Below are 15,299 nucleotides of genomic sequence, written 5' to 3'. Positions count from 1 at the left end.
ATTAATATAACTGTGTTGGTTATGCAAAACTGGGGAATGGGTAATAAAGGGATTATCTATCTTTTAAAACAATAACAATTCTCTGGTAGACTGTCCCTTTAAAATCACTATCAATTTCTGAGATTCACTTTTCTAGACAAACATTACCAATTTATCGCTCTTCCATTTGGCCTAGCAACAGCTCTGAGAATATTCTTAAAGGTTCTAGGTGCCCTTCTATCTGTATTTAGAGAGCAGGGTATTGCAATGTTTCCTTATTTGGAGGATATCTTGGTACTAACTCAATCTTTTCATTTAGCAGACTCTCACACGACACAACTATTGTTTCTTTGAAGACTTGGTTGGCGGATCAATTTACCAAGGAGTTTCTTGATTCCTCAGACAAAGGTCACCTTTTTAGGTTTCCAGATAGATTCAGTGACCATGACTCTATCCCTAACAGAAAAGAGACAATTGAAATTGGTTTCAGCTTGTCTAAACCTTCAGTCCCTATCATCCCCTTCCGAATTGCTACCCTTAGCAGAACTTGCTAAGAACAGCCACTGGCATTCTTCTCTTCGATGTTCTCATTTTCAAGCAGCTGCCGGTTACCAGCCTTGTGTCTTTCCTCTTTCTGCTCCTTCTGTGAGGGTCCCCGCTGCTGAACATTTGTTTTCTGACCTTACTGCTCATTGGCATGAAATACGCTCTCAGTTATGCATGGCTGTCTCCAGGTACAAGGCTTTTGCTGGTCAACATTGAACTGTGAATTGTTCCTGGGTTCCTACCTGTCTCCAGCTTCCATGCTGGTCACCACTCTAAGCCAGCCTAGGGTCCCGAAGGTACTCTTTGGGGGAGGCTATGTCATGCCGCCGCCTTGCTCCCTGATTATTCTACTGCTTAACCCTTTTGATACCCAGAAACATTTGTCTGCCTTCTTGTTACTGTACCCTGCATTGCCTGGTGAGCATTCCTTTCTAATTACCTATAAAAAAAAAACACTGGCAAAGCCATGCAAATGGGATCCTAGTGAAGCTTTTACAACCATCGTTGTAAAAGCCATGGTTCATTTTGTTATTTTGTATTGTATTTGTATACATTTTGCATTAGTTGCAGAAAGTAACATAATCAGTATGAATCAATAACTGGATAAGTGTAGGAACCAAAATTCCCCTGCATTGTTTCAGGGAGGGAGACGCACAAGGTGCTCTATAAAAATCCAAAGGATTATTTGCATTAAATGGGCCCTGACGAAGTCTCAGCACAAGGTGAAATGATTGTTGGCTTATTTTGTTTTGCTATTCTCCAGTGAAGGACTCCAGCTTGTATATATATTTGACAGCACTTGTTTATAGTGCCACCTGTTCATCTGTGATAATAAATCTACCACCTACTCTAGCTGAGGTCCTTACTTGCTGGGGTAGTTGCGCTGGTATATCCAACATCTTTGCAGCTAGGATTGGCGGAGTGCTCCGTCTACTGACCACCTCGATACCATGCCCCTGCCCCCGGCTTAGAATTAAAACTTTAAACCGATGGAATTCCACAGCGTGTAGCCCAAAGGTATGGATTTATGTCCCAACATCATCCAATAATCACCTAATTTTCAAGGGCAAGGAGATGGCAGACACTGTGATTGGAAGTAGTTGCTTTCATACTGTTCAAACCCTGTGCGAGCACAGCATCATATACAAATATTTTGGACTTGATTGTAAAGAGCCTTATCTAAGTTACTTCCAGGACAGCTCCTCTTGGCTAGCGTCATTTCTGTGACATTTTGCTATACTAAATTCTTTAACTTTTGTATGGATTTATATGATGTACATATACTCAAGTGATTTTCATAAATGTATTTTATAAAAAGGTGTTTTATGCATGAGTGATTTCAAAAGCTCCCTATTTGTTCTTTTTATTATTTATACATGAAGTTTCAGGACTTTAAGGGGTTAATCATACACCCATTTTTAGTAGTTTTTTATTTTTGTTAAGAAAATTGTTTTTAATCACAGGAGAATACACACTTGAAACATATTAAGAAAATACATAGTGTGCTATTATGTGTATTCCTTTTAGTCAGTCTTGCACTGATTTGTAATGCAGAAAAGAACAGCCATTTATATGTAATCTAATAAGGAGAAAAGAGGTTACTGTACCTTCAAAGGGACAGTCTACTTGAAAAGTGTTATTGTTTAAAAAGATAGATAATCCCTTTATTACCCATTCTCAAGTTTTGCATAACCAACACTGATCTATTAATACACTTTTTACCTCTGATTACCTGTATCTAAACCTCTGCTTAGCTGTACTGAGACTGCTTCTTATCTCAGTGCATTTTAACCAATTAGTGCTGGTTCCTGCGTAACCATTATTGTTCTCCACTGGAGCGAGCACAATGTTATATATATGCCACACATGAACTAGCTCTGTCTGGCTGTAAACAAAATAATAAAAATCCCTGAGATAAGAGGCCGCCTGTAGGCACTTAAAAACAGGCAAATTTAGAGGTTATAAAGAATAGTAATATAACAATGTTAGTTATGTGAAGCTGTGTAATGGGTAGTAAAGGCATTATTTATCTTTTTAAACAATAAAAAAAATCAAGTAGACTGTGTCAATTCTATTATTATTTAATATTAATAACTTTGAAGGTTTGAAATTAAGTAGTTTTAAGGTACTTTAAGAATTATTAATCATTAGTTTAGAAAATTTACATTTAACTACACTAAGAATGCATATAGTGCCTAGAGTTCCAGCATTACAGCATGTAGCGCAGAAGAAACAAGCTTTACAAAGTAAATAAAGAGGCATTATGAGGGCAAATAAAAGCACCATTTGTGCACACATGTAATAGTTATAAAGCACAGTTGTGTGACTAAATATTTTAATTACATTAAAAACTGAATTAATTCCAGAAATATCTATTTGCTAATGTTCTCTACATAGATTTTTTAAACATTATACATTACTTTTTATATGAAATGATAATCTGATGTGAAGGAAATCTTCATTACAAATAAAAAAATGTGGTATAAATGAAACATGAATAAAACTGAATACTTTGTGCATACAAGTAATAGTTATAAAGAGTAGTTTTAAAACTCAAATAATTAAATTACTAAAATTGCCTTGAAAACTATTTTAAAAGGTCTAAATATATTTTTTTAAAAAATAGGTTTAAATAATAACTGCATTCATTTCTATTTATTTCAATAATTTACAAATATTGGATGCTGGGGAGTATATAAAAATATTACCTAATGTCTGGTAAACTACCCCTAATCCTTAGCACGGAGGCTGGTGAAAGGTGTAGGAGTCATAGCTGGGTGCCTCCCCTTGTAGAGGACACTCAGAACACTTAAAATGCTCTCAGGATAAAAACATGTAATTAATAAATAACGTTACTCTTATTGTATTTTTTATCAACAGGTATATTTACAAACTGCAGTAATCCTAATCATGACCAGAGTGCTGATACTTCTTTTAATCTTCTTCAAAATAAGAGAAGCCACATGGGATACTTATGTTCTGAATCTGGAAAATCTTTTACCTTGAAATCAGCTCTTGGTAATCGTGTGAAAATTCATACAGAAAAGAAAGTATTTTCATGTTCTCACTGTGGGAAATGTTTTACTCTGAAATCACATTTTATTACGCATCAGAAAATTCATACAGGGGAGAAAGCATTTTCATGTTCTGACTGTGGGAAATTTTTTACTCGGAAATCAAATCTTATTAATCATCAGAAAATTCATATAGGAGAGAAAGCTTTTTCATGTTCTGACTGCGGCAAATGTTTTATTCGGAAATCAAATCTTATAGATCATCAGAAAATTCATATAGAAGAGAAAGCATTTTCATGTTCTGACTGTGGCAAATGTTTTAATGTGAAATCAAATCTCATAAAGCATCAGAAAATTCATATAGGAGAGAAAGCATTTTCATGTTCTGAGTGTGGCAAATGTTTTACTCTAAAATCATATCTCATTAAGCATCAGATAATTCATACAGGGAAGAAAGCATTTTCGTGTTCTGACTGTGAGAAATGTTTTACTGAGAAATCCCATCTTAATAGGCATCAGAAAATTCATACAGGGGAGAAAGCATTTTCATGTTCTGACTGTGAGAAATGTTTTACTGAGAAATCCCATCTTAATAGGCATCAGAAAATTCATACAGGGGAGAAAGCATTTTCATGTTCTGACTGTGGGAAATGTTTTACTCAGAAATCAGAACTTATTAGGCATCAGAAACTTCATACAGGAGAGAAAGCATTTTCATGTTCTGTGTGTGGCAAATGTTTTACTCTAAAATCATATCTCATTAAGCATCAGATAATTCATACAGGGAAGAAAGCATTTTCATGTTCTGACTGTGAGAAATGTTTTACTGAGAAATCCCATCTTATTAGGCATCAGAAAATTCATACAGGGGAGAAAGCATTTTCATGTTCTGACTGCGGGAAATGTTTTACTCAGAAATCACATCTTAATAGACATCAAAAACTTCATACAGGGGAGAAAGCATTTTCATGTTCACACTGTGGGAAATGTTTTACTCTGAAATCACATCTTAATAGACATCAAAAACTTCATACAGGAGAGAAAGAATTTTCATGTTCTGACTGTGGGAAATGTTTTACTAGGAAATTATATCTTATTACTCATCTGAAAATTCATATTAAAGGAAATATGTGAAATCAGCACTTAAGAGTATGACACAGTTGTCATCTGCACAATGTCTATAGTACTTATAACTACATGTCGTCCTCTGTGGTACCCACTTTTGGGACAGTTTGAGGCCCTTCAGTACCTCAAGCGCTTATAAGATGGCTCTGGGGATTAGGTTTCCATAGCCAAGTGATCATATGGCACACAAAAAAATGTGTTTTATTTCAGTAAAGGTTCATATAAGGGGGGCCATATGTGTAGATCAAAGTTAGATAAAAAAATATCAAAAGGCCCTTATTTATATGTTGATAAATCCAACTTTGAAATGTAGGTACTGTTTGAGGACATTATAGTAAGCTGATCACTGAGGTGACAATATTTCCCTAGCTGGAATTTAAATTGACCAGGTGTATACGTTAACATCGGCTAAATAAAATGCATTGTGCTGAAATATAACAAAAATTAAAAAAATATATATTTTGATTTTCAAATACTAATTTTTATTGGCAAACTCTAAATTATTCTCCATTTCTTCTTATTTTACAATGGTTACCTAATACAGTCACATTGTATTGTTTACAACTGTGTTTATTAAAATTGTAATAAAAATATAATTTTTTCACACCTGTTTAAGATTTCTCACACATCATGATATTTAAATAAAATAAAGGTACAGTGTGAATCTGCAGGGTCTGCTGAAAAAACCAATGTGCTCACCAATGTGAGCAGCATCTAAAAGCTCTGAAACTGCTCAGCACAGGGTGTGAAAGGTACATTAAACAGTTTTTGAATGTATTATAAGATATTTAATTATGTGTATTAAAACTACTTTTCAATAGGCTTCCATTATTTATTTTGCCCCCTTCCCTGTAATATAACTCTGAAATTGTTCATTTTCTAATTTCCTTGAGTTTCTGGAAAGTAATAGCCATGTAGAAACCTATGCCTTTGTTTTCTGTTCTGCTGAAAATAATTAGGGACAGATACAGGGCCAGATTAAGGCTCTCGCTTGAGCATTAATTGTACTAGAAGTAAGCTTTTTGCGCTTGTTGGGTTGCGCTCATATTACGAGTTGAAAGTAAACTGTTTTGGTTTTCATGCTAACCCGACAAGCGCAAAAAGCTAAAGTTAGAATACCACGTACGCGTACACCTATTACCCCCTAGAAAACAATGGAGAAAAAGTGGGGGGAAACACTCTTGTGCAAACACAATCGCATATTCTCATTTGTGCTAACTCGACATGACAATATGAATATTTCACATTCTAATGTTCTTCACATATAAGAATATGTTCCATTTATTCATAAATATTTATATATATATATATATCTGATGATATTTTGGTACAATGTATAGCTATTCCAATATATATATATATATATATATATATATATATATATAGGTATCGACATATACAGGTATATATTGGAATATCTATTTAGAAATACTTTAAACATATTCTGCTATGTGGAGAACATTGGAATGTTAAATATTTACAGTAAATACACAGTATAACACTATTAAATATGAATATTGCATAAATATGCTTTTGCATGTTTTCATCTAATTAACTACAAAGGGCTCCAATGCACTTATATATAAGTCTATATATGTGTGCATATGTATTTATGTGTATATATGTAAATATATATATATATATATATATATACACACACACACACACACACACATATATATACATATATATACGTTGATAGGAGTAGCCGTGTTAGTCCAGAGATTTAGATATCAAAATAACAAGAGTATTGCATTGAGCAATGATACTTTTTTTTGATTGGGCTAACTATACACTTATAAGTTGACAAGCTTTCGGAAGAGTTCCTTCCTTTATCAAGTCTGGAGCAATACTCCAGACTTTTGCTCCAGACTTGATAAAGGAAGGAACTCTTCCGAAAGCTTGTTAACTTATAAATGTATAGTTAGTCCAATAAAAAAAATATCATTGCTCAATGCAATACTCTTGTTATTTTGATACATATATATATATATATATATATATATATATATACACATATTTAGACATGTATATGTATGTATCTCTATGTTAAAGCCCTTTGCCTGTTTTATTTAATACCCGAGACCTCATATTTTTATGCCCTTATAACTTTTTTGGTGCAATATTTTTTTTTTAAAATAATTTTTATTAGATGGTGTTATATTTTGTAATGTAATTTTTATGCGTTTTGTGCAACTTTTATGTTTTGCAAAACAGTTAACCAGACCTCTGAAGTCTTGGTAATCATTCTAGTATAAATTGCGATTGCACTCAAGCTTTTACTTTCAACTTGTAATTCCCGTGGCTAGCCCAATGAGCGTAAACCCCTTATCTCAGTGTGCAAACAATATCTGTGTTGAATATAGACTTTGAACTCTGTTAAAAATAGTTACTTTAACACTGTACACTGACTTAGATTGCATTACACTATCTGTCCATAATTATCTTCAGTAGATGAGATTAGAACATGGAAACCCTGGTTTTTGTGGTGCAGCTTGTCTGTTCACTAGCAAATAACAATTGTGCTTTTAAAAATGTTACCAGTTCCCAGCTGCAGACGTACAGCTTCTGCCACCTCCTTGACTCTCCATAACTAAGTTTTTTTCCCCCAGCCTTAAAAAGGAGGCAAATAAGTATCTGGTGAACCTAATAATCTTAAAGGGACATGAAATCCAAACATTTTCTTTAGGTTTAGATAGAATACACAATTTTAAACAACTTTCAAATTTACGTCTATTATCTAATTTGTTTTTGTTTTTTTATATCCTTTGTTGGAGAGCATACCTAGGAAGGCTCAGGAGCAGAGGTTTTATGTTCCTTTAATTAAACTCATTCTACCTAGTAGAAAACCTAAACTAGGTTGTCGCAGTCTAACTGTTAGTGGGATGGAGAATAGGCTGACTGCTCTTCCGAATACTCCACCCCATGGACCCCATAGGCACACACAGAAACACAATGCAATAAACAATTAGTAGCTTTACCTGGGGCTATATGCTATTCCAGGGTAGAAACTATACAAAAATCTGGGTCCTAAGTACACACAATTTTCTACCTTATTGCCTCTCTTTCTTGATGCATCAGTTCCTACTGAGCATGTGCAAGCGTTCACAGCAGAGGTGGAACTAACATTGGTGCAGAAGGTGCAGTGGCACCAGGGCCCAAGAGTTGGGGTGCCCATAGCAACCAGTCTATACATAGATGTGTGCAGAATGTGTACAATCCTAATGCTGGGGAGCCTTTTATTAGTGCAGGTAACAGGTCTATCTTCTCTGTCTATCCTCAAAATCATTATATAGAACGCCATGTACAGTAAATTATTACTATTGCTTACTACTGAGTTACCTTTGTGGGGAGCCCAAAACATTTTTGCACTAGGGTTTTCTGTTGAGTAGGTCCGCTACTGGTTCACAGTATAAATATCTATATGTCTGTGTTCAGCTGATGGCTGTCACATGATACAGGGGCAAATAAATTAAAGAAAACATTTGTCAGAAAAAGTCTACTGCTCATTTGACATTTAAAGTAAGTGTTACTGCATTGTCTCTTTGATTATACATTTGATTGTGTTCAATGGTGCTTTAAAGAAAGTCTTTGTTTTTGCGGTTACAAAAATGAATGAATCTATAGGAATATATCTGTAACCACTGATGTAATAACCACTGTAATAAAACATGCCATGGTGGGTACAGTGGTAATAAATGACAATAAAAACAATAAGATGTGGATCCACTCTTGTACAAATTGAATATTGAATATATCTATATAAAAACACCGAATAATAAAATGATGCAGAGGCAATAATAATAGTAGCCCCAATAAAAAATATGAGAAAGTTTAAAATTACAAACAATGTCTGAAAGAAATCAATCCAATGTGTGGATTAAAAAATACAGTAAATCGGGGACTTCCGGGCAGCGGCCATCTTGCTGGTCGCACTGAGCTTCAGCTCCTGAGTTACTTGCCAGATTTTCCTAAGTTTACCTTGAAGTTTTGGCGACAGGCCATCCAAACTGGTAGAGCAGCTCGACTGAAGGCACTCTGACACAAACGGCAGGGGTTTTTGGAATATAGTGTGGTTTCCCAGCCCTCAGTACCGGACTTTTAATTTGAGGCCTTCCCCTGTATACGAAGCCTCACCTGTCCTCACCATTGTCACACCATTGCCGTGTGGCCAGTGCCTTTCGGGGCAAACTACCTAACAGATTAACCTACGCTGGGTTAATAAGAGAAAGCTACAAGAATACTGATACAAAATGGATCCTAGAGAAGCATCGTTAATTGCCGTCATTACCAAACTACTAGACGACCAACTCACAAGCATCTCAGACCTCCTGGCATCAGAATATGGTAGAATCTGCATTTCCAAGACCGCAACGAGCTCCCCAAAGAGGCGAGAAACTGTAGCTACTGTGGGAGAGGAAGTTACTGGGGTAAAGTGTATCTCGCTTGCGGTGACAGCTGTTATTCAGCCTGATTCCGAGATCGGAGGTGAACAGGAAGCTGCCCCTGTAAATGGAGGTCTGAGCGGGCACCCTGAAAGAGATGTGCTCTCAGTTAAACTCATACCCAGGAGCTTACCATTTCCACCGGGAGCACAAACAGTGTTGGCACAGATGGAGAGAGGACGCGATCTACCAGCCCGCTATACTCACGCTGGATGTAGCGCAACATATGACATGGAGCTGCCTGCTGTAGCTGACAGGGATCCTTTATCTGAAGATGTTCCGTGTCTGTATATGGGAGCAGAGGCTGTATTCATTCCTACCATAAAGGGAGACATGCTTGTTCAGAAAGGGTCGTGGCTTACTGACCCTCACTGTCTCCATGCTGAGAATGCGGAGGCTGCTCGGCAGTCGCAAGTGGAACATACGGCTTCATACACCATTTCACAGCATCTTGTCTTGCCGATCTACTATTTTCTCTACCGGGCTGTGAGGACTGGAATTGGTTAGTGAGGGGACTCCTTATGCGCACATGCCTGGAGCTATGACTTTGCCTGTGTATCTTCCTAGTGTGCCGAAAAAGCCCATGGACCTATCTTGAGGATTTTATTACACCGGTGGGAACTCACCTTGTCACATTCTGGACGGTCCGTGAGTGGGTATGGGTTCGGGAAGATCTCCACAGGGTGTAGCGACGGCTTGTGTGTAGCAGTAACTCTCTGTTAATTGCTTGGCCTGCCTAGTTGTCCTTCTCCCTGGGACTTTTACACCACGAGCCACCCTATATTTCTCAAAGTGGAGAGTTATTGTTTTTTTGTTTTTTATTATTTCTGGGAGATCTCGCAATGATGGCTGACAAGCCTGAAGCATGTTGTTTATCCTTCCTTTATTATGTGCATGGACATTCTAATAGGCATTGACTCCTAAATAGTTTACGGATACATCAATTGTGTGACGATGGTCAAAATACCTGAAGCCTAGGCCTGTATGATTTGTGTAATGTAGGGTGTACCCTTTGTTTTTGTCACATAATATAATGCTGAAGACAGCTCATTAGGGTTAATGTACAAACTATATTTTAACATTGTATGATCCTTTTTGATATCTGAGGGCCAGCACTATATATAACCCTATATATGTTTATTATATTGTCAGATTGTTAGTCTTCTATCAGCCTCTTATAGTCAGTGGTTGGTTCATGCATGCCTTACAGTGACCTATGCAAGGGGAGGGAAATGTAATGAGGGCTCCCACCATTTCTTTCTTAATAACTTAGGAAGCATACCCTATAATATCAATTACCTGCGCTACACATGTCTTCCATATGCTCATCAACTTCATTCTCCCCCAGCTACCTGACAGTGGCAGTTGTACTCCCAGCTCCATAGTATTAAGACTCAATGTTGGCTATGACAATAAGTGAAGCTTATTATATGCACATAACTTCTAAATAACTTAAAAACTGAGGTACAACCAAAGTAACCCATGAGTGGTTACCTACTTATCATAATACTCCTCATTAAGCAATCTATATATTTTATCATATGAGGTCCAAAAGTGGCCTCCTGGGTGATATGGAGGGGTTATAGTGTATATGGCACATTAAGAATAAGTTGGTTATGTTACAAAACTTCCAACTCTGCATTGTTGTTACGAATAAGTTTGTATTACACATTTATATGTTGGAAATAGTGGATTCTAAGCTGCAACGCTGTCATGTAACCGTAGTTTATATTTATGATGTATCTGTGCTTTTCCTAAACCTCAATAAAAATTTATTTAAAAAAAAAAAAAAAAAAAACGTTCCCCAAGCTTATAAATGTGAAATATCATCATAAACATGTATAAAATGCCCAAATAAAGCAATCGATTTAGCCCATAAAAAAAAAAAAAAAAAAATACAGTAAATCAAATGTATGGATTGCTGATATCGACTAGGAGGAGGATACCGTAAGAGATATTGTGTACCAGTGTTGGTGGTGATAATGTGTATAAAAAAGGGAGTGAAAAATTATCCTTAGTGATTGCAAATATAAAGAAAACAGACAGTGTCAACTTGCTTATTCAAAAGTAAAAAAAATGATGTAAAAAATTGAAAAATTACAAATGAAAAAATGCTGCTCAAAAAATGGGAAAAAAGAACAAAGTCAGTGATTAAAAAAAAAAAGGAACAAAGAGAACAAAGTCAGTGATTATAATCAAACAAACAAGAACCCTAAAAAAGGCTAAATGTGAAGAACCAAATAAAAGTCAAAAGTTCATAATGTGTGGAAAAGGAAACCTTATTTTCCTAGTGGTGAGAGTCCGTCTGAGGTTCCTGATGGTGAGAATAAAGTCAACGGTCTTTTAGGTCAAACCCAATTAGTGGGCCAGTGTTCCTGTTCCTGATGGTGAGAACCTTTGGTGGTTGGGAGAAACTCCAATCCAAAAAAATGTTTCTTTTTAAATCATAAATTAAACCTAAAGGCAAATAAAAACAGCAATAGTGTAGATGGTACTAAAAACTTATATAAAATCAGAATAGTGCTTACCAGCTGTGGTCAACGCGTTTCAGCCTCCTCTAGGCCTTTCTCAAGACTGCCAGCTGGTTGTCAAAAGTGTCCCTTTTGTAGTGAAAAGTTTTACGCCAAAAAGTGTGTTTGGGGGCGTGGCTAAAAACCGGAAGTGGTGTAGGGTATGTAATAGAGTTCTTTTTTTTTTGTCTCGTTAATGTAGGTTTTTCATCATTTGTAAATTGAGCATATAATATTTAAATGATAGTGAGATCGAGTGACTTTTCAAATGTTTTTTGCGCAAGCTGGAAAAAACATGTTATTCTTTTATGTTAACTATAATATGCCATTTATCAGATGTAGAAAAAAATAATTTTTGGGATAAAGTTTTTTCAAACTGTAATGTAGTATACCTTATCAGGATTCCTTTGCTGATAGGTCTAGAAGTGTTTAAATCAACATTAATAAACTACGGTGGCTTGTCTACTAACTACAGATAATTTATTGAACCTAACATAATGTTTGTATATATAATGTTGGGTGGTAATGAAATCAAACAACTTGTCACGAGTTTATCATGCAAATTGGGGAATGTTCTCCTCTAGTGCTGTGCTCGCTAGATTTTGAAGTTTATCAGGTACAAGTTTTTCTGACTGATAGCATAATGTACCTTATCATTAGTCTATTGCTGGTTGATCTAGAATATTTGAGAAAATGTTTTTTTAAAAACAAAGATACTTAGATAAGTTATTTTGGCTTTTGCGATATATCCCAATTTAATTTCTTATATAAGAAAAGCATGAATCATTATCAATTCATAATGGTATTTTAAGGACCACTGACCATATTCGTATCCATAGTTGTATATTGAATGTATTGATGCAAAAAACTGATATTGTAATCAGTAAAAGGTGAAGAGTAGCCAGAATCCTTGCACTCAAATGGATCGGTCAGGGTGAAATGCCAAAAAACGAACCGGCACCAATAAGCAATAAAAAGCTTCTTCTATTAGTTTGATAGCACATAAAAAGGCATACACGCCAACACAAGGTACAGGTCAAACGCGTTTCGTAGTTCTCACTTCTTCAGTGACCTCTGACAAAACCTGAAAACTCTCCCTTAATAAAGGCAGTAACCACTCCCCTAACACAGGTGTTTAAAGGTAAGTCAGATTAAAGTAAGAAGATGGAGGGTAATTCATGTACATTCATTTGAGTTCATTGTAAACAATGAATAAAAGGTAAGCCAGTGTGAAAACAGAATATACAGAGAGACACTAATATGTATTACATTCTATGGATCAATTGGCTTACTTCAATTAATTTTTAGAAATCATTTTTCTCTTTGAGTCACCTAAAAGGCCATAAATGATCAACATATGTATAACATATTTAATAAACCTCCAAAAAGTTACCTAATATCTAAATAGATGAGGCCTATTATAAAATAAAATTATTGTATTTACCAATAATAAAGGGTCATAGTTTTTCATTTGAAATTTATGATATTATGGTAGTCAAGGTGAAACTTAAGTTTCAATAATGAATACTCCACAATTATATTTCACCAAAAGTAATTATTATTAAATGATACCCTCTTCTCCAATTGTTACATAGATTCAGTCCACATAGAGTTTAATGTCCCAATCTGAGTTTAACCCTTTAGGGACCCTCGTATTCAGTTGGAAAATCCAATAGACCTCCCTTTGACTCAGGAGTTTTAATCTATTGCCTCCTCTAGGTGGTCTTTTCACGTGCTCAATACCCTGAAAGCATAGTAGTTTACTATTGCCATTATGTTCAGACTTGAAATGTAAGGCAACTGGAGTATCTGAGTCCTCATCACTGATGGATCTCAGATGCTCCAGGAACCTTGTTTTGAGGGGTCTGGTCGTCTGGCCAACATATTTAATGTTGCATTGTTTGCACGTGAGTAGATAAATCACGTAAGATGTATTACAATTAATATATTCCTTTATATGAAAGGATTTTTCATTATCGGTAGATTTGAACGTATCCCCCAGCGTGGCATGGGTGCATGAAATGCACCTTCTACTGCCACAGTGGAAGAAACCTTTCTTCAGAGTTAACCAGTTTTCACTGGCAACTGTGGGGAGCATAGACGGAGAAAGAATATTCGCCAGAGTCCTAGATTTCCTTGTTACAAATTTACATCCCCCTTCCACTATCTTATCCATGGTGTCATCTACCCTGAGTATGGGGAGGGATTTCTTAATTATTTGACGAATATTATCATATTCTTTGCTATAGGCCGTAATGAATACTGGTTTCTGCTGGTAATTAACCTTTTTCTGAGTCTTATGTGTAATCAAATCTTGCCTTGTCATATCATCCACTTTGGTCTTTGCTTCCTTCAATTCATCGATTTTATATCCCCTTTCCAGGAACCGCTCAGTGGTTCTCTCAGAATGCACCTCGTATGCACTTTCCGTGCTGCAATTTCTCTTCGTCCTCATATATTGGAATTGCCTTTATTACATGTCTTGGGTGACTAGATTTGGCCATTAGCAGAGTATTACCTGCACTCTCTTTCCTATATAGTTCTACTTCTACACGACATTCATTTGTGTTTGGTTTAATAAGAACATCAAGGAAAGGCATCTCTGTTCTACTCATATTCATGGTAAAACGAAGATTATGCTGGTTGTCAGAGAGATACGTAAAGAAGTCATTAACCACTGAATCATTCCCATTGAAAATGAACACCAGGTCGTCAATATAGCGACCATAATGTATAATGTGTTCTTTGAAGGGATTACCATCGCCAAAGACACGGGACAGCTCCCACCAACCTAAAAATAGGTTGGCATAAGTGGGTGCAAATTTTGCTCCCATGGCTGTCCCCTGTCTTTGGCGATAATAATCCCCCTCAAATAGGAAAAAATTATGAGTCAATAGGAATTCAATTGACCTTAAAATAAACTCCCTGAGTCCAGTATCATAATCTGTATATGTCTCAAGACATGACTGTATAGCCATGATGCCCTTTTCATGGGGGATCGAGGTATAGAGAGATACAACATCAATGGTCACAATACAATAATTGTCCTGCCATTTCACTTGTTCTATCTGTCTGATAAAATCAGTGGTATCTCTAATATAGCTCTTGAGGCCCAGTACAATGGGTTGTAGTAGGGTATCTATCATAGCACTTAATGGCTCATTTAATGAACCGATACCCACCACTATGGGGCGTCCAGGAGGTGAAGTCAGGCTCTTATGAACCTTTGGGAGGCAGTGAAAGATTGGTGCAACAGGATGTTTCACCAATAGATAATCAAAATTCATTTTTGTTATTGCACCAATCATCACTGCCCAATCCAAAAGGTCATGAAGAATTCTCCTATACTTGAATGTGGGATTAATAGGAAGTTTTTCATACACTTCCTCGTCTTGCAACTGTCTATGCACCTCTTTTATGTAGTCTGTCCTATCAAGGACGACCACATTCCCTCCCTTATATGAATTGCGTATTACAATTAACTAATTACTCTTCAATTGTTTCATAGCAATCCTTTCTTGTTTACTCATATTGTCATGTTTAAATAAACCCCTCATGTCTGTGTTTTTCTTATGAAGTTCAATCAACTCTTTTTCAACTGTTTTGTGAAATATCTCTATACTGTTACTCCTAATGTGTGAAGGATAGAACTCTGATTTACTTTTGAATTTTGTCAGAGG

At 36.0% G+C, this 15,299-nt stretch overlaps 1 protein-coding gene across 1 annotated transcript in view; it reads left to right on the top strand.

Annotated features, from left to right (window-relative positions):
* Positions 1 to 5,268, top strand: part of LOC128657291 (gastrula zinc finger protein XlCGF26.1-like) — a 35,354-nt gene extending 30,086 nt beyond the window's left edge. Inside the window, exon 7 of the mRNA XM_053711577.1 lies at positions 3,406 to 5,268. Coding sequence (XP_053567552.1) covers positions 3,406 to 4,673 — 1,268 coding nt within the window. The 3' untranslated portion in view covers positions 4,674 to 5,268. The remainder of the gene's footprint in view (positions 1 to 3,405) is intronic.
* Positions 5,269 to 15,299: the final 10,031 nt, after the last annotated feature.

The sequence above is a fragment of the Bombina bombina genome, chromosome 4, assembly GCF_027579735.1.
Source record: "Bombina bombina isolate aBomBom1 chromosome 4, aBomBom1.pri, whole genome shotgun sequence".
In the NCBI taxonomy this organism is placed as follows: domain Eukaryota; kingdom Metazoa; phylum Chordata; class Amphibia; order Anura; family Bombinatoridae; genus Bombina; species Bombina bombina.
The sequence above is the reverse complement of the archived record's forward strand: the minus strand, read 5'-3'. Positions and strand labels throughout refer to the sequence as shown.